The sequence below is a fragment of the Channa argus genome, chromosome 23 (assembly GCF_033026475.1).
Source record: "Channa argus isolate prfri chromosome 23, Channa argus male v1.0, whole genome shotgun sequence".
Classification (NCBI taxonomy): Eukaryota; Metazoa; Chordata; class Actinopteri; order Anabantiformes; family Channidae; genus Channa; species Channa argus.
The window spans coordinates 3,897,152-3,917,368 of record NC_090219.1 but is presented as its reverse complement, the minus strand read 5'-3'; the positions used below and the strand labels follow the sequence as shown (position 1 = coordinate 3,917,368).

The 20,217-nt window shown below is 37.5% G+C and overlaps 1 protein-coding gene across 4 annotated transcripts; it reads left to right on the top strand.

Annotated features, from left to right (window-relative positions):
- The first annotated feature begins 2,450 nt into the window (after positions 1 to 2,450).
- pspc1 (paraspeckle component 1) lies at positions 2,451 to 18,586 on the top strand. Of its 4 annotated transcripts, none has more exons than XM_067493802.1 (10): positions 2,451 to 2,957; positions 3,386 to 3,535; positions 3,923 to 4,074; positions 4,364 to 4,459; positions 4,634 to 4,830; positions 5,406 to 5,490; positions 5,620 to 5,725; positions 11,141 to 11,219; positions 15,574 to 15,710; positions 16,259 to 18,586. In XM_067493802.1, exons 1-10 carry the CDS (start codon positions 2,574 to 2,576, stop codon positions 16,454 to 16,456), a joined length of 1,584 nt encoding a protein of 527 aa, XP_067349903.1. In that variant the 5' UTR covers positions 2,451 to 2,573; the 3' UTR covers positions 16,457 to 18,586. The 4 variants fall into 4 exon arrangements, 3 of the variants coding, with proteins under 3 accessions (XP_067349903.1, XP_067349904.1, XP_067349905.1); XM_067493803.1 differs by having other exon boundaries at positions 11,162 to 11,219; positions 16,259 to 18,585; XM_067493804.1 differs by having other exon boundaries at positions 15,574 to 15,781; positions 16,259 to 16,396.
- The last annotated feature ends 1,631 nt before the right edge of the window (positions 18,587 to 20,217 follow it).

The following is a 20,217-nucleotide window of genomic DNA, read 5'->3' as shown; positions in this document are numbered from 1 at the left end:
ACCCAATGCCAGTTTGATCTTTCTGTGGTGAATATTCATTTTAGTGCTGGTTGCTTTTTGCTTCTGATATTTCGTTTATTGTCACTTCTAAATGTTTGAAGGTATGTAAGTATGAAGGTCCAAAAGGTTTACACTGTTAGACGTTAGAATATAAAAACAAATGTGCATATTAGCTGCAGGATTAAGGATTATTAATTAATTAATAATCAATTATTATTATTATTTTCATGGTTCACACACACATCGTCAGTAAATGTCATGGAAACAGAAGTTTGACCCAACCAAAGTTACGCCAGGTCTGCAGACCATTGTCCTTCCTTACTTTCTACTTGGACACTGAGATGAGTTGACCTGTTTTGAAACCCAAAGTGTGACGGTGACACTTGGAAAGCAACCGGACGACAGATTAGCATCTTCGACTGATCACTGAAATACAGTGAAAAAGCCAAAAATTGGAACATGGCTTTAAGAAGACCACTCCTCAAACAGGAACACCTGCTTCTTAGGATCCTCCACAACCCTGCAGGAAATGTCCTGAAAAAGATGGCGATTAGGCCAAAATTTATAAAATCCTAAAAACCTGTTTTTTATGCGCACCGTGTGCTTCTGTGAATTCGATTAGACCTAAAAACAAATCTCCTTTTTTTTTTTATCATGTTTATTTCAAATGATGGCATAAATGTGTTTCATTGAAGTAGTACAAGTTTGGAGTTCCACAGGCCTCTGTGCTAAGACCAATACTTATAACCAATACTTGATACCCAGCTCTATTTATCTGTGAAACCAGAAGATACTAACCAATTAGTCAAACTTGAAGCATGTCTAAAAGACATAAAGACCTGAATGTCTTACAATTTCCTACTTCTAAATTGAGACAAAACTGAAATCATTGTCTCTGGGCCTAAAAAACGAGAAATATGCTGTCTAACAATATAATTACTTTGGATGAAATAACTTTGGCCTCCAGTACTGCAATGAGGAACCTTGGAGTTATTTTTGACCAGGATTTGGCGTTTACGTCACATATAAGACAAATCTCTAGAACAGCCTTCTTCCACCTACGGAACATTGTTAAAATTAGAAGCATCCTGTCTCAAATTGATGCTGAAAAACTGGTCCATGCATTTGTTACTTTCACGTTGGACTACTGTAATTCCCTACTTCTGGGGTGTCTTAATAACTCTCTAAAAAGCCTTCAATTAATCCAAAAAGCTGCGGCAAGAGTGCTCACTGGATTAGGAAAGAGAGATCATATTTCACCTTCACTAGCTTCTCTCCATTGGCTTGGATGACTTCAGAGCTCCCTCTCCTCTCCTTCAGCAATTGCCACCAAGGAACTTCAGGCAGGGCTGGCAACATGTGGATCATCCTGTTGCTGCTGCTCCCAGACACCTGGTTTTCAGTCCACCACAGGTCTGACCTGAACCTCAGGACTTGAATTCTTCACCACCAGGACACACTGGCTGGGTTGTTCATCAACTCCAATTAGGGTCCACCCTAAAATGCTGAAGCACAAAGCAGAGGATATAGGATGCAGAGGATATAGGACGTGACTTATCATTCTAAATCAATACAGATTTCTAATTCCACCAAATTAGAAATCTGTATCTGTATAGAAATCTGTTATTGGGGTTCAGTTGCTCATCTCATTCCAGTCATGCACAGGAGGAGCCAGAGATTGATATCATATCTACAGTATAAACCTCTGCAATTATTAGTGGAAACACTCCTACACATGACTATAGCCATTCATGTAAGTGTGGGAGGGAAGGTAAGTACAATCATCTGGCCTGCAAACAAAGTCCCTGACTACAGGCCAGGCTTAAACACATAGAAAGAAATACATTCTTCATTTCATTCATACATACTGTATGTATACATTCATACATACTGTCAGCTACTAGCTGACAGTATCACGTCATATTTTTACATCTGTCTGTATCACAGGTAAGGTATATAATATTATTGACAATGCAAAGTTAACATTCACTTATTTCTTATAGCATCGCATGTACACAGGTACATCACATTGTAGAATTATGACAGCAAAAATAAATAAATAAATAAAATCACAATTAAATTAAAAAGTTGTATGTGCCAATATGAGTTTATGCTGGATAATGTCAGTTTAGTCCTTGAGCCAAGCATATGGAAAATAGCGTCATTCATTAGGGATCAGTGGGCGCTTCAAAGCTTCTGAGGAAACAGGTCAACATGAAATGACCAAAACACCAAGTGGAAAAAATCAGCTTGATACTGCACAGGAACATGTGCAGTGTGGTGGGTGAAGTCAACTGATTGACATGAGACACACAGTCGTTACTTTGTTTATTGAGCAGATATCATTAAGTAACAGCTGATTTATTCTTTATTTTTTTTTGTTAGGGGACAGCTTTTGTTTTTATCTGCGCCCCTGGATGGAGTCACGTGGTAAGTTGCGCGCGCAACTGTCGCCATCTTTGAACCGCGGGAAGTGGAGGTGCTGCTGTTGCTGCACCGACATTCATTCATTGATGTTTTCTACAGTCAACTGTTTATTTTAGAAAGCGATATATAAACTGCGTTATCCGAGCATGGCAAACCGAAATATGCAACAAGCAAACATGCAAAGCAGCAACTCTCCTCAGCCTGCAAAACTCAGGACTGACTCTCCGTTCACGGAGCACACACCGGCGAACAAAGACAGCCCCGCGCCGCCTCCACCGCAGCCGTCCCCCGCGCCAGAGCAAGCAGACAGTGCCGCAGAAGGAAGCGGAGAAGGCCCGGAAGAAATGACTTTGGATATCACAAGCTTTCGGAAACCTGGAGAAAAGACGTTTACTCAGCGCTGTCGTCTTTTTGTTGGGAGTCTGCCGGTGGATATTACGGAGGAGGAGTTCAAAAATATGTTTGCTAAATATGGTAAAAGCAACGAGGTATTCATCAACAGAGACCGGGGGTTCGGCTTCATTCGCTTGGTATGTAACAATATTAAACTGTTGCTGTTGTACAGACGCTTAAAAACGTCTAAAAAGAGTAACTACTGCTACCTGTCAAAAGGGGACTGAATTTTCGGTAGACGAGCTAGCTGCTGTTTTAGCATTAGCATAAATGTAGGTTGACTTGACCCGATTAACGTTAGCTACTGATTTTCTAATATGTTGCCAGTGCTTTCACAAAATAACAATTTCAGCACACACTGCATTTACCATTTGAAGATGTTTGGTTAACTGGCCCACATTTTGGCAGGTGCTAAACCAATTTCATTTTAGACTCCATCGTGTTCAAATGCCAGTTAATCTGTGATTGTTTGTTTTCACGTGACGCACTGTTCGTTCCCAATGACTGTCTAATGTACATTACAGGTGTATAACAGTCCCTTTCCTTTTATCCCTGTGTCTTCCAGGAAACCCGGACGCTTGCAGAGATTGCTAAAGCTGAACTAGATGGGACTATGGTGAATAATCGACCAATCAGGATCCGCTTTGCTACACATGGCGCTGCACTCTCAGTCCGCAATCTGCTGCCAGCAGTAACAAATGAACTGCTGGAACAGGTACACAAAAAGAACAAGATGGGATAGTTGACACTGCATAACTGCTGCTCAGTCCAATTTATGATTTCCAATTAGTATTGATTTCAGTTGGTAAGGCAGTTGTCCAAGGACCACCACGGTCAGTGGTTTGATCCCCGGTCCTGGCTATATTTTGAAGTGTTTCTGGGCAAGACACTGAACCCCAAACAGCCCTTCCCCATCCCTAGCTGTGCAGTGCCGGTCCAAGCCTGGTAGAAATTGAAGAGGGTTGCATCAGGAATGGCATCCAGTGTAAAAACGGTGCCAAATCAACATGCGGACAATGATCCACTATGGCAACCCTGAATCCACGGGATATCCCGAAAGAAAAAAAAATGTCTGAGCTGAATACTATCTTTTTATTTTCAGGCATTTTCTCAGTTTGGACCAGTGGAACGGGCTATCGTAGTGACAGATGATCGTGGTCGTCCCACTGGGAGAGGTATTGTGGAGTTTGCCAACAAAGTGGCTGCACGCAAAGCCCTGGAGCGCTGTACTGAAGGAGCACTGCTGCTGACCACGTAAGGAGTGTGGGAGGGGGGCGACACAGAACTTAAATGAAGGCATTATGTATTAAGTGTGTACACAAATATGACCCAGCAACCAGTCTTTCAGAGTTATAAGAAATAAGTAGTTACCTGTAAAACTACATATTTATGAAAAGAGCTACAGAAGAGTTTATCAGAAAGACGCACAAAGCACACCGCATGCTTTTGGTTTTTTACTGATATGTCTTTAAAGTTTGCATCTTTACTGTTCTCTTGTATTGTAACAAGGACATTTCACTTAGGGTTTTTTCCCTTTCTTCAGTACTCCATGTCCAGCTATTGTGGAACCCTCAGAGCACTTTGATGATGAGGATGGGCTACCTGAAAAACTGCTGCAGAAGACTCCAAAATACCATAAGTGGGTATAGAGGTGATTTATAGTAATCTTCTAATCAAAGGGCATGTATAAATATTTATTACATTACACTTTAGTTTGCTTAACTCTACTATGCCCATTCATGCTATTTTACTTTAAAGTGTCCTCTTCACTCATATTAAACCCCTGGAATTTATCATTTCTATTTCCCCTCAGGGAACGAGAGCAACAACCACGTTTCGCCCAGCCGGGGACGTTTGAGTTTGAATACGCATCTCGATGGAAAGCTCTTGAGGAGATGGAGAAGCAACAGAGAGAGCAGGTGGACAGAAACATTAAAGAGGCCAAAGAGAAACTTGAAGCTGAACTAGAGTCTGCCAAACACGAACATCAGCTCATGCTAATGAGACAAGGTAAAGGAGATAGATAGAAAATACAGTTCATGCTAAATTATTTTTTGTAATAGAGAATTGGAGTAAAACAATCTTTACAGAATTATAGCCAGTCCATTCTTAGCTTGATGTAGCTCGGGATCATGACAAATGTGTGCTAAAATGGCTTTGGTGTGTTTCTTAAAATCATGAGAATAATCACAATGTTACAAACTGCTGTACGTCATGGTAAATGGTCTGCACTTATAGCGCTTTTCTACCTATTGGCACTCAAAGCGCTTTACACTGCTTCTTATTCACCTATTCGCACTAACAATCACACTCATACACCGGTGGGGGAGCTGCTATGCACCTGGCCAACACTCACCGGGAGCAACTAAGTTGGGGTTCAGTCTCTTGCTCAAGGACACGTCAACACATCAACCAGCAACTGTGAGATTGGTGGACAACCACTCTACCTTCCTGCACCACAATCGCCCACAATGGGTCATGCTCATTGCTGTTGTGTTTTCTCCTCATCAATAGCCTGTTTGTACTTTTGGTCATCACTTTGTCTGCCTCTGTCTTTTTTACATTGTATTATTCTCCTTATCAAGACCTAATGAGACGTCAGGAAGAACTAAGGAGACTGGAGGAGCTCCGGAACCAAGAGCTGCAGAGACGAAAACAGATAGAGATGAGGTGTGTGTGTGCTTTTTTTCTGTAGTCATCATACCAACAAAACAAGGACACTGGATGTGTAAGGAAAAAGCTGGATTATTTTAATTCAAATCAATTCTGTAATTGTAATTGACTTTTTTCTGTCTATAGGCATGAAGAGGAGAGGAGGAGGAGAGAGGAGGAGATGATGAGACACAGAGACCAGGATGACCTGAGACGCCAAACAGATGGCTTCAAACCAAACTACCTGGACAATGTGAGTACATGCGTGCAGTTAGTCACTTAGAAATACTTAGTTACATTTTAAAAATGGTGCAATTACACATACATATTCACATATGCCATAGTGAAATATGTGCTTAAAGGTGAATAAAGCATGGCTTTGCAGCTATGTGCCCCCAGTTTTAAAAGGGTCCCAGCAGCACCTCAAGCAAAAGCTAAAAGTTTCAGATTTATACAGGTATTTTCTGAAGCAGTGAAGGTGGAAGCTCTGTGACAAATACAATGATCTTGCCTCCAGTGAAAGCTGAAATAGGGACTTCAAGCATGAAGGAAATTTAAACAAAATTGAGTTAAGGCTGATTGGTACAGTTGTGGCGTCACTCTTCGTAACAATCTGTCTTTAAGATGTTATGGAACATAAATTGCTGGGACTCAAAAAAAAGTTGTTAATCCAAATCACTTCACAAAAAGATATTTAATATTGAGAATCCATCTACTGTTTATTTGCACGTACCTGTGTGTGTGTGTGTGTTTTTTAATTATTTACTAAATTAATTTCGGTGAACCAACTTTCATTCAAACCACAGAATATAGAGGGTAAAAGCCATGTAGCATCCAAAATTGTGTGCGCCTTTTTAAACAAATGACTGAAAAAGATGCTCAGTGCTACAGTGCTAATCCACCAAGATTTTTATTTTTAGCGAGCTATAATAAGGCATTTAAAGGGGGTTGTTGAGATGTAGTCTGAGAAGGTTGGTTTGTGACATGAGGTGGAAATGATTCCAGGTTGGACTGGCACTGTAATCACAACCATTTAATACTGTGGTCATGTCACCACATAGCACAAATACACCCTGAATGCCGATATTGCTTTTGGTTAAATAAATATACTGTTGTATAACAATTTGTTACTTAAGAGAATGTGAAGTCGATGTCACACTATGCAAACTGTATGGGCTCTGAGAGCCATCTTGTGATGAACCCCTGCCCTTGAGTTACTGAGTTGGACCCTGTGTTCTGACCTTCTGTTGTTGGAGGGCCACCTTAACTTTTCGAGTACTAATCCAAGTAGGTCTGTACTTGAATTAGCAGATCTTGCATAGAGTCACAGGAAAGTTACTTTTATTAGCTTACCAAATACCATTACTTATTATTTTGGTTGAATATCTTTAGATAGGGTCCCTTTTTATTCATCTTAATTTGTAATGGTAACCATTCTACATCTGTACTAAAATGTGGTATTAAAAATGCCCTAGAGCTTATTTGTTAAAGAATGCAGGATTTACCTTATTTGTTCTGCTATCTGGAGAAATTAAGAAAATAGCATTCTTGTTTATTATTTCTGCTTTAGTTATCTTGCACATTTTATTTCACGAACTCAGTTTATCATTTAGACATTTTTCTATGATGCGTTTCCTCTCCAGAGGAACTTTGTCTGGGTCTGTGTGCGGAGGGCAGGGGCAGCCCTCTCTCTCACAAGCTGTAGCATCATGCACCACAAACAGAGAAACCAATAGCGAAAAAAAGATTCTTCGATACTGACAATGCTAGTTGCCACAAGTGCACCAAGTCTTTAGGTTGTATGGGTAGAAACATGAGCAGGCTGTCAAGATATCTAGTCCATAATATACAATGCAGTTTTTTATCTGCCTCGCTTGTAGTTAATTTCTTGTTGCCCACTTATGTTATGACTAGCAGCCTGAAACCCACACACAGTTAACTAAACTATGCAGAGATTCTTAAGTGATTAAAAATAACCATTATATAGCTGATTGTTATGGGCGTGTCCATAAATTCAATCTGAAATGATCAGTGCCTCATCAGAACTCTTTCAGTTTCATAGTAGGACCTTTTACAATCATGGCTACTTCGCTTTAAGTAAACAGACCGCATAGATCACAAGATGGTACACACATCCCTGAACAGTTAACACGGTGTGACATTCTTTATGTAAGGTTTATAACAATTCACATTTTTGTTTTTGTTTTTACTTTTTTGGTTCTGTTTTTTACTATTTTTTTTTTTAATGATGTGTTTCTGTCCAGCTGGTTTAAAACTTTGAATTATTTTGTTTCAATCAGTCCATGAAGTTTTTCCATACTGTTTGAGTCAGTATAATTTCAATCAGCTTAATAGCACTACTTTTAAACACTACCCTTTTGAAATTTAAGAGGGTTTTTTTTTGTTGTTAAAATCAAACTGGTCTGCTAAATGATAAATGATCTGCTTATATAGCAATTTTATCCAAAACAGTTTACAATGTTGCTTCTCATTCACACATTCACATTCACAAATCAGTGGCATTGGCTGTCAAGCATGGCGCTCACCTGACCCACTGGTAGCAACTTGGGGTTCAGCTAGGAGGGACCGAGAGTTGAACCCCTTGCACTGTGTGCCGTGGATGACTGCCTTACTAACTAAGCTACAGACGCCCCTTTATTTTGGTCAAATAAACATTTTTTTATTTTTGTTATTTCCGTGTGATCCTTCATATCATCTTTGCATAAATATATAAAGCTCCAACAAATGCAAAGTCATAATCAAAGTTAGTGATAAGTTGTCAAATGATATTTGGTATGCATTTAGAGTTGGTTATTAACAGATAATACCTCTACACTTACATGTCCTGTTCCTTTTTTTTCTTTCCCGTTAAAGGATTTTCTTTTAACTTGCAAGCTTGCAATGTCCACCTGATAGAGTATCTTGTTCGACTGAAGTTTGATAGGATCTTTTCATTTCACAAAGTAAACATCTATTGTTGTGTATAGTTGAGCCAAGATAAAAATAAAAGTCAGGCGGTAAAGATCTGATGCACTGCCAACTTTATTTGAGTTATAATAATATAAGTAATAATAATATTACTTTTCCCAGTGTTGTAAATGCACATATAAAACAAATTTAACAAAATTAGAATTCTGGGACCAAGGGCTGTTGGTGTCAGTCTGACGTTTGTGTTATAACCTTGCTTTTAAATCCTTTGCTCTGTTTAGAGGTCTTGTTGGAGGTCGTGTGTGGAGGTCATGGGCGACGTGTGTCGTGTGTGTCTAACAGCGTGCTAATGGGTTAAAGGAATATATAATATACTCCCTTAATAGTGGTTTAACTGCATTTCCATCACATTAGATTCTTTTTATATTTTTCAAAAACAAAATGTGTCTAGCCCAGCATTAATGTAAAGTTTTATACCCAAATTTATAGACCAATATGTTACTGCTCAACATTGATTTGTTTTTCTATATGCCCACTATAATTAGTCTCATTCATGTTGCTCTGTATCATCTAACATCTAAGTGCTTTTGTAACCTGTGTCTGCTGGGAGGATTATTGTTAAGTCTGATGAGCCTGTGTCTCCATCTAGTGCACATATTTGATGCAGTTCAGTCTTTGCTCTTAGTACTGATCACAAATAGATAGAAGATAGAATAATAAATAAAATAAATAGAAGTGTTCTTACACTAATGTGATTTAGTGATTTCATGATAACCAATCGAAGTAAATTTCATGTTGAGCATTTTGCTTTGTTCTATCAACATTACTACATTTTTTTTTATGATAATTGCAACATTTTCATCATTTAACTGGTAAGTACAGAAAAATGGAACGGTTGTGTGTCACAGTATTTGCACGTTCAGCCTGCGAACATATTGAAATTGGTGTTCAAATTTCATGTTTAATCCTTGATATCGGTTTACTTGTCTTCATAAAAATACTATTAGATCATTGATGTCCAGCTAGTTTTAGTCCTTACAGATCCTTACAAAAACCTTTAAGCAGACTATATTTAGGTTAATGAAATGTATTAAGAATTTTATATATCATCTGTGTTTAAAAAATTGTGTACAGTTTAGTGCAAAAGTGTGCATCTCCTTATTTTGAAATGGCACACAGTAAAACAAAGTTTTTATTTTTTTCCTTGATCAGAAATTAAAGTAATTTTTTTTTAAAATTTATCAAGAAGGATGCAAACTTTTGCACTGCTTTTTTTTATACAGCCATTACCCCAATTTTTTGCAAAGATGTGCAAACATCTGCTTCCCTTACATTGAAATGGCATTTAAGTGGATGAAAACTTTGTGCCATTTCAAAATAAAGGGAAGCAGATGTTTGCACCCAACTGTAAGTAAGTGAGTAAGAATAATAGAGCTGGCTTTGTGTTAGCATACTTTAGGTACTATTCATTATTGGCATGTATGAAAGGAATGTATCTATAGTTGTATTTTTGTGAGAGAATGCGAGAAAATGTGTAAATGCTTGAACATATGATGGACCATCTCTGTTATTGTGTGCGTAGGTCCTGACACACCAAGCTGACAGTTAACAGACTCATTTAAAAAATTCAAAGGTGTCTGGTACCGTTTACTACAGTTGGTAATTATTAGTAGATGTTTGGTTTATTGAGAGGGTTGAATCTGCTTTAGAAATAGTCAATTAATTAGTGCAACCTATTTTTTTCATCAATATATTAAGCTGAATGTGTCAGTTAAAAAAAATCAAGTTGCTACGCTTTGTGTTCAAGAGTTAAAAAAAAAAAAAAAAAGAATAAAACGTATTACCAGAAAGATGTTATTTTTCATTGAAACTGAGTCTTTCACGAAGTGCTCAAGTGTAATTTGTTTGAATCAAGGTTGCTTTCTCCATGTATGTGTGACATGAATGTTGTCGACGATCCACAAAATAACTGAAGTTGGCGACAATGATGAGTTGACTTGCACAAGAAAGGCAAACTTAATGCTTGTTTCTGAACTATATATATCATTTCCTTACGTTAAGCAGTAGCACATAATGTTTGGCTTTTTTCAGCTTATTTTGTCATAAACAACAAGCAAAAGAAAGCCTACTTGTAATGTAGCCATCTGGCACTGACCGTTGTAGGGTTTGAAGTGTTTGGAAGAGTATTAGTGTCAGCCATAAATCTGTGTCCTGTATTTGTATAAACAAATCTTTCTTGGCTTTAATTTCTTATTCAACTTAGTGTGTCACCACCTTGTGTGAATGGGTACATTTAGTGATTGGTATTTTTAAAATGTTTTTTGTAAAGCTGACTAACTAAACGTTTTAAAGTAAAAAAAAACAAATTAATATTTAAATGTATTAAATATGTAAATGACATGGGGCCCATTTTGGGTGGCTTAAGATTTGGTTGCCAAATTCCTGCTTATTTGAATTGATGTAGTCTTAATAATAAAATTAGTTTTGCAATAACTTGTTCATGGCCAGTAAATCAACAGAGCAGCAGGCTGATGAGAAAAGTTGCTGCTTCCCCAGTGCTTAAATAAAGCCAAGAAAGCATTGAAGTGGAGCCCTAAAACTGATGAAAACTGTCACTGATGAAACAATACAATTGGGCAGTCATTGGTTTTGTTTAGAAAATTTAAACTCTTACAGTGTGAGTGTTGTACTGTAGGCTATCTGGTAAAGATTTTTACTCAAGCATAGTTTTGTTCTCAAGGTTCTTCTTCACTTCTTCCAGAGAGAACAGGAAATGAGAGTGGGTGAACTGGGCCCTCGTGGAGCCATTAATATGGGAGGTATGGGCATGATTGTGTAAGGACTGGCTGATTTATTTAAAAAAATGTGAGGATGAGTGCATCATGGGTGCCTTAATGTCATTTTTGTCATTGTCATGCATCTTAAGTAAGTCTTTTTAAACAAGTGTGTGTGTGTGTGTGTGTATATATGTATTTTAATGCAATTTATGGCATAAAATGGACTTAATTGGGAAGCAGTGTAGTGGGAAAGGAAACGCACTATAATACACAACAGCAACAAAATGCTTGTACCACATAGATTTTGCTTCACAGGGTTTGTTTCTTCATCTGGGGTTTTATATTTTGAGAAATATTTGGTCCCTGAGCTCCCATCCTGGTTTATAAGCAGATTTCAAATAATAGTAGCAAACCCTAAGAGAGTTAAATTTGGTTTATTATTTAGGATATTTAAAAGCTGTACTTGCCTTAACGTCTAAGTTTTAGAGCACATATACAATACAGAAGAATATAAAATTGACTGTAGCACTTTATTATAATAAGTAAAAACAAATGTGCTTTGTATGTCAGACTGGAAATGGTGTATTACACAAAAAATGTTGATCTGCAGAGTGCAGAATGAGAGGCTGGGGACTGAGGTACATGGTGACTCTACACAAGACAAATATAATCCAGGATTGCACATCACCTTTTTAGCACAAACTGCAGGATTTTGTCTGTGTATTACAGGGTAGAAAACAGCATGTAGGTAATTTAATCAGAAAACGTTTAGTGTAGCTGCTCTAACTAGCTATGCCTTTATACTATTTCATTATTGTCTGCATGTGTGGGCGTGTAAATATATGAATCTGTACATCTGTGATCAAGTAAATGGAATGGGATCGATACAGTAACATGAGGTATTCAGAAGACTTAATTTTCAATAATTTCTAAAAACATGTTTTTATTGTCATTTTTTGGGGGGTATAGATTGGTGGAATAACTGTAGGCGTTTAAAAAAGTAAATTAAACTCACCTTTCACAAAATTGGCAGTAAACTGAAATGGGCAGAGCCTTCAGTGCCGTCAGAGCAGAAAGTTGTCCAGATGCCACCTTCAATGTATGGTTCCTCGAACTACTAAATTGTTCAGGGCTGACATACAGTTTATTAAATTAAAGCAGAAGGCATTGTTGTACCTAAATTTGAGTTCATTGTTTTGATGTTTAATCTTAGGCACTTTACCTGGTACAATACTAAATGGTAAACAAAAAATTCCTGCTGCTTGTTTTGGATGTTGAGAAACTGCTCTCCAAATGCTTCAATTAAGGGGAAATTCACTGTGTTGCCCCTCTCAAACATTTGACATCGAATGATTTCAGGCTTGACAGTAGCCAACTGAGAAGCTGGTTGGGACCCTGTTCATTGTTTAGCTCTGACATGCACTTAATGATGTTCACCCTAAAGGCCAAATTACACAGCCACTTGCTGTTGTTAAGTTCTGTGACCGGTTTTCCTTCATTTCCATGAATGTTTCCTCTGTTCTTGATAAAGTATATTGTAGATGTAATGTTATTAAGCTTCCCAGATTGTGCACAACAAGTCTTTCTTGAAGTATTATTCAGTGGCGTAAGATCAAATCATTTTAATCTAGATTGAACGGATTCATTTCATTTTTCATCAGAGCAATTCACCCCTTTAGAAATCGCACCAAAACTATAGCACCATTAGTGGTAAGGCCACTTAACATTTCAAACAATAGATCTACCTCTTCCTTTCTGCAGTTAAGTTTCTCAAACAAGTTCATAACTCTGGTAGTTTCTTACATAGCTTCCAATGATAGCAAGTCATCTCTTTTGGTAAACTCTGCAGTAATCCCTCAAATGAAGATGAACAGTTAGACAGCTTAGGTTAGGCTTTTCATTTTAGACGAAAGGGGGGGAAAGGACTTTTTTTTTTCAGCGTCTTTCAGTATTTATTCAAAACTTTGTGCCACGTACCCGGTGCTTTCGATGCCTGTTTGTCTTCTTAAAGACAAACAGGCAATTAATTTTTTTTTCTGTTACCAGCATCTTTACAGTTTTAACAATGACAAATTCTTCTTCTGAAACAAGCCTCAGCTTCCTTGCAGTTTCCTCAGCACATAGCTTGCTAGAACAAAGTTCTTTCTTAATCTCCTCCAAAGAAAATTTTCATTCAGATGTGTTTGACCTTGAAAATCCTCAAGTTTGCTGTGTTTTGAGCCGTAATGATGCTCAAAATTAGCCCTTTTTCATTACAGCCAACGTGTCACTAAAACTAAGTGTGCTGGCTTCCCCTAAATTTCAACAAAAAGGAAATCGTTCTTCCAGTTATCTTGGAAGAATGTTAACAAATACAACACTCGGAATCAACCTTTTTCTTTTCTTTGCTTATTGAATTGGTTTAGCTAAAAATAGTGTGGACCTAATGTGGGTGCACGCAATGAGGCAATTTTTTATAATGTTGTATAATTTAGAAACTTTATTCTGGTATCTGTGCATATTGCACCAAACTTTCTTGTCGGCTGCATATGAGCCAGAGTCCAGACATTCTCCACTCTTGTCATAGAAGACCAAATGGCTATAAACGGCTATGTGAAAATGATTAAAAATATATGTTGGCTTAGCAGAGGTGAAGCATAGTTCTTAATTTAAAATACTGGAGCATATCACTGCTAAACTTGTAAAATGCATTCCGCATTAACATTCCGCATGAAATGACTTATGAATGTGTGCTTTGAAATTTTATATGTATCATTAACAAAGCTGCATTGGTCCCCAGGGCTATTAGTACATAACAGTCATGTTACGGCGTAATTACCGTATCGGTGCTTCATTTTTTTTTAAATCGGTGAATGGACACTCCTGATTACCTATGTACATTCCTAAATGCCTTGTTGGCTAAATGTAACCTAGCCTTACAGTAAATTTCATATTTTCAAAGTTGGTGTTTTTTTGTTTGTTTTTTTTTACCTCTCCCGACATTTGAAATCTATAATCTGCAATGCCGTCAAATTGTTTTCCATTCAAGTCCAATCCAGTCTCCTCTTATTAGGTATATGGACAATGGATTTCTTTTTGCTTTACTTGCTTAGTGTGGTCTACATTGGTTATGTTATATGATGCCTAAATGTTGCAGTTAAACTTCATAGAGGCTAGTGGATATTTTCAGATTGCACTGTGAGCCACCTGCTTGGATTGTAGTACATTACATATGTGGGCAGCAGTAGATGTATTCTGTTGCATACATGTTTGGTTGGATTGACAATGTAAAATGTGTGTTTATTTATTGATTTCCATATGGTCTAACATTGTTATTTAACAGCTGCATCTCCATACTAATTAAGGTAATTTGTAATTAAGGTGATGTGCAATCCAAGTGTTTTAGTGTAAAAATGGGGACATTGCCTGATGGCTGTAAATTTTAGTTTTCAAAGTAGGAACCTGTCATTCTGCTGATTACTGAATTTGCCATCTCTGTCTATTCTTCCAGTAAAATGTTTCTGATCATATTTCTTATAGATTTCTGCATCTAGCAACTATTTTGAAATTAACGTTGGTTTTTGGTTTTGAACAGCATATGTTTTCTAGTTAACAAACAAATCGTATATTCATCAACTTCCAACTTATTAAGTATACAGTTTATGTGCATGTTAAATGAACAGCAACATTTTAAATACCAGAATCAAACGGGGATGCACCAAGCTGACCTATTCTCCCTGATAACCAACAACCACCGGTCCAACATCAGTGCTTGTTGAATGTATAGAGTCTTGTGTGACTCTTGACTTACTACAACTTGTTAACTTTAAATGGCAACAAACAAGTTTGTATATATTTTAATATTAGTCTTGTAGCCAGTTTAATGGTGGTTTATGCCAACCCCAAACTTTTCAGTTTGTGAGTTGTCCACTATTTTGGTCCAAACTAAACTATTCCAGCAATCTGGATTGCTATGATGTTTAGTACAGACATCCACATGTGTATCTTATTATTATGTATTATTATTTTCCATTTATCCAGTGTTTGGTTTACGAACGAATACATGCAACAATCTTGAATTATACATACAAACATACATGTTTGCTTGCCGAGTTAAACTTGTTTGATGCATGTGATTGACAGTTAAACTGTCCCACAGGTTTTCTGAGCTGTTGAGACTTTTTGATAAAGTTGTCTGCTGTATTCATCAGCAGTAAATGAACAGAGAAGAACTGTTTTGGTCTTTGAGTTGGTGCATCCCTAATAAATTTAGCTGTTCACTAAAAGCCAACGTTAACTTTTTCTTCAATTCAGTGATAAAAACCCTACCACTCAATCACCTACATTCTTCTGGGCATTGAGTTTAATCCAATGAACTACCGAATGACCAACCGACGCTCCACTGTTTTGCTTGTAGATGGCTATAGCCAGGCCTCTGCAGGGCCGAGTGGTAACCAGGGTCAAATGATGATCATGAGTGGAAGGGGAGGAGCCATTGGCCGCGAGGGAACATCAAATATGGGTACTCCTGTGACGTCAGAGAATGGAGCCATGGTAATGTATCTTCCTACCCCCCACCCCCACCCAAAATAAAAACAACGTGGCTCCATTGGCACGTCTTTTGGGTAAAAGCTGTTTTTTTCCACAATCTATTGACAGTACTTACTTAAAACTGCATTTTTCAGCAAGCAAATTATGGAAATTGATAGTATGAAAGTGGAATCCTTGTCTTATAAGGAACACTTAATGAAATTTTGCTTATTATTTGTTGAGTTTAAAGATGTGGCTACTCTTAAAAGATTTATAGTGAAGCTTTTTCAAATATTTGTCTTAAATACTTATATTTATGTTAAAACAGTAGGATTAACTAACAGTCTTATTCCTCTCTCTCCCTTTGTCTACTTTGTCAATTGTCTCCCTTTTACTCTTGGATGGTGACACTTGGATCAACCTAAACCCTGACTGAACTTTTTGGGATACACTACATTGATGTCTGACCTCAAAATTCCTGCATACCTGTAACATCGTATAATATCATCATTACAATGTCCCCCCACACCCTTCTCCCACTTGTAATGCTGAATTTATACTTGGTACTACAGCGAAATGATAGATACCCACAGGGTGGATCATCGGGGGGCCGACCGGAAGTTGAGTCCCCAAAACAACAGCAGCAGCAGCAGCAGCAGCAGCAGCAACAGTCACTGGGCCCCCAAGTTGGACCAAACCCAGGATTTGGCAGGGGCAGTCCAGTAGGGGGAGTCTTCGATGGGCAAAATAACAAACGTCGCAGATACTAACCAAAACTTTACATTTCGGATGGATTTTTGTTACTGCCTCAGCCCGATAAAGTGTTTTTTGTTTCGTTTATTTTTTGTTTGTTCGTTTGGTTATTTTTTTGTTCTTTGTTTATACCTTGACCTACTCATTGACCTGCTACCCTAACTGTGACCTTGATGTGTACGGTTAAAAAAAAAAGTTGACTTTTTAAACTTTTGGTCAGTATTGTTTTTTTTCTCCTTGTATAATACATTTTTTATTGAGAGGCAATTATTTGTTGATTGATTGATAAATTGATTGATAAAAATACAGAACAGTGTATTTTATTTACAAATCTGCAAAATTTGTTACATAATTTATGTATTTTTTTCTTTTACATCATGTTTCTCCTTTTTGAATGAAGCGGCTGAATACTGAGTTGGCGAGCAAATTTCATAGCATGTTTGAAGGAAATTCTTTGTGGTTATGCACCATTGTAGTTGCTATGGCTGCTGTTTTAGATATGTTTTAATTAAGCTATTTAAAAATCTGATTAATTAGACTTAATACTTCTTAGAGCCAGAATAAGGTTGCTAACTTCTCAGACCTTTAAATATCTAAAGGATATGGCTCATGATTTTCTTAACTTAAATTTGTCAGTTGACAAACAACCAAAGTTAAGAACAGAGACTAAAACTATGAAAAGTGATGGTTATTGTTAATCTTTAGATGTTTATAGGTTTTAAAAGAGACTCATACCTCTGAGTACAGCAATGTTGCCCCTGACGGTTTCAGTCGTTTTTAGACAACAGTGTAGGTGTGTAACAAGCTAAGCCAGGTTGTAGATTTACTCAAACACACACACAATTAATAATAATTTTATATATATATTGACAACAGATGTATACAAAATCATTTACCTTCTCCTTTTAAAAAATTTTTTTTCTTTTTATTTTTTAAGGACCCAATTGTTTCCTGAGGTTTGCTTTAGTTTATAGATTTCCTTCCTGTTTCTTTCCTTATTTAATAGGGATCTTTACTTTAAACACACTATTAACCTTTGCTAATTTAGATGTTTAGTCATGCGGTGACTGAATGTTTGTGCTGCTTCAGTGCATCCTGTACTTCATGGTCAATAGTAATAAACTTTTGTAGGAAGCTGGTTCTAATTTTTGGTATGTATAATTTACTCATAATCCTGACAGTAAAAAAAATAAAATAAAATCCTGCAAAAAAAAAGTGGGTTCAACCACCATACACATAACTTCCCTATAAATAACTGTTATGTTTGCAAGTTGGGCACACTTGCAGCTTATTATACAGATTAGTCATGTTTACTATTGGGCAAATGTATTCGAATTGTCAGTGTTTCCAGAGGTCTGATGTCCTAGGTGATCCTAAAGAACAGTAATGTGGCCAATCTAGTAATGGTGCATGTTATGTCATTTAATTAAAATAGCTCATCCAGTGTCTTTACAAGGTGTAGGGAACCCAAACCTGCAAACCTTGGAGGGTAGTAAATAAGAGAAATCTAAATCAAATGAGGCACTGTATCAACTCAAAACCAATGTTAACGGACCTGGAATTGCTGCTATGTTAATGCATTTATTCATTGTTGTGATTGGACATTTTGATGACAGTATAATTTCTAACAATATTAACAGCACAAGTATCCGTACATCTCCCTGAACATAAAGTATTTTGTTATAATGGCAACAGGTTTTTATTAAGAGTCATTGCACAAAGTGGAAGTGCAATGTTTTCATTTCATCCCCAGCAGGTTCCACCCTCATCACTGGAAAACAGACTAAAACACTGGTAGCTAAATCCCTTCTGCAGACCAAATCCACTCCAAACATTTTTGTACTCATGTAAGGTTCATGAGGTGTGTGTGTGTGTTAGAGAAAGAGAGATTAGCTTGAGAAGGTGTGTGTATGTGCATGCAGGTGTGTTTGATAATAATTGAGTTCATAAAAATTGTACTCAGTAAGATTTTTCATACTGTGGCTGAGTTGTGTTTGATGTAAAATGCATGTGTCGCTATAATTGTGTGACTAATCAATCTGTGACTCCTCAAAGAAACAAGTCATGACACTGGTTGTTTGTGTTGTTCACACAAGCTCTTCATTTCACTGGATGTGATGTACCCTGACCAGGTAGTCCTAAATGGTAAATGGTAAAGAATAGTTTTATGACAGATAAATAAATTTAATCTTCATCTCTTTATATCTTTGTGTTGTTAAACACAGACACAATGTGTTTGTGTGTGTGTGTGTGTGTATTTCACAGGGGCAGCAGTTAGCTCAGTTGGTAGAGCTGCTGCCTACCGACCATAGGGTCCGAGGCTCGTGCCCTGCTCTTCCTGACCACATGTCAAAGTGTCCCTGGGCGAGACACTGAACCCCCAACAGCCCGTCCCTATCCCCAGCCGTCCGGTCCTGGTCCCAAGCCCGGAAGAAATTGGGGTGGGTTGTGTCAAAAATGTGCCAAATCAACATGCAGACAAATGATTTGCTGTGGTGACCCTGTACTCTATGTACTACTAATTCCAATCTTATGGAAAAGGCTCTTTATTATTTAGGCTGCAAGAGTAATTAGATTTCATCTATTAGCTTGTATTTGGTTTGGTTTTGTACGTTACGTTGTAAGAAAGTACTATTAGGAGACAGGTTAAGAGGTATGGAATTAAGTAATAAGTATTTCTGCTTGATTAGAAACTGGAAATTGTTTAGATACATAATTGAGATGATCATAGAAATAGTGTACATGCTTAAGAAGGACAATCCCAGGGAAGTTGAAACAATTGTGAGGTTGACTAGAATAGAAATGTACTTGATGTTTGATTAGGAATGAAAATGCATTCATCTCTTTTGTGGTGAACACATGGAGGATTAATTGTCACTTGAGGAAAACATACAATTTCTGAGATGGAAGCCATAACAGAACCAATGGAAAACTAGTTAAGTGCCACATACAGGTGCTGGTCATATAATTAGAATATCTTCACAAAGTTGATTTATTTCACCAATTCCATTCAAGAAGTGAAACTTGTATAATGTATACATTCATTCCACACAGACCCATATATGTTTCAAGTGTTTATTTCTGTCAATTTGATGATTATAACTGACAACTAATGAAAACCCCAAATTCAGTATCTCAGAAAATTTGAATTTTACTTGAGACCAATACGAAGAAAGGATTTTTCCACACTCTAATCAGCTAATAACTCAAAACACTGGCAAAGGCCTTTAAATGGTCTCTCAGTCTAGTTCTGTAGGCCACACAATCATGGGGAAGACTGCTGATTTGACAGTTGTCCAAAAGACGACCACTGACACCTTGCACAAGGAGGGCAAGACACAAAAGGTCATTGCAAAAGAGGCTGGCTGTTCACAGAGCTCTGTGTCCAAGCACATTAATAGAAGGCGAAGGGAAGGAAACGTGTACAAGCAATAGTGATAATCACACCCTGAGAGAATTGTGAAACGGGGGAGATTCACAAAGAGTGGACTGCAGCTGGACGTATGCAAGACATCTGTTTCAGCTGTCGCATTCCTTGTGTCAAGCCGCGGTTGAACAACAGACAGCGTCAGAAGCGTCTCGCCTGGGCTAAAGACAAAAAGGACTGGACTGCTGCTGAGTGCTCCAAAGTTATGTTCTCTGATGAAAGTCAATTTTCCATTTCCTTTGGAAATCAGGGTCCCAGAGTCTGGAAGAAGAGAGGAGAAGCACAGAATCCACGTTGCTTGAGGTCCAGTGTAAAGTTTCCACAGTCAGTGATGGTTTGGGTGCAATGTCA

Bases quoted from the DNA above. Each gene is read 5' to 3' on its own strand.
- pspc1 (XM_067493802.1), top strand. From the start codon at position 2,574: ATGGCAAACCGAAATATGCAACAAGCAAACATGCAAAGCAGCAACTCT. The intron at 5,491-5,619 runs GTGTGTGTGTGC...TTCTGTCTATAG, and splicing joins CGAAAACAGATAGAGATGAG to GCATGAAGAGGAGAGGAGGA. The intron at 11,220-15,573 runs GTATGGGCATGA...TTTTGCTTGTAG, and splicing joins TGGAGCCATTAATATGGGAG to ATGGCTATAGCCAGGCCTCT.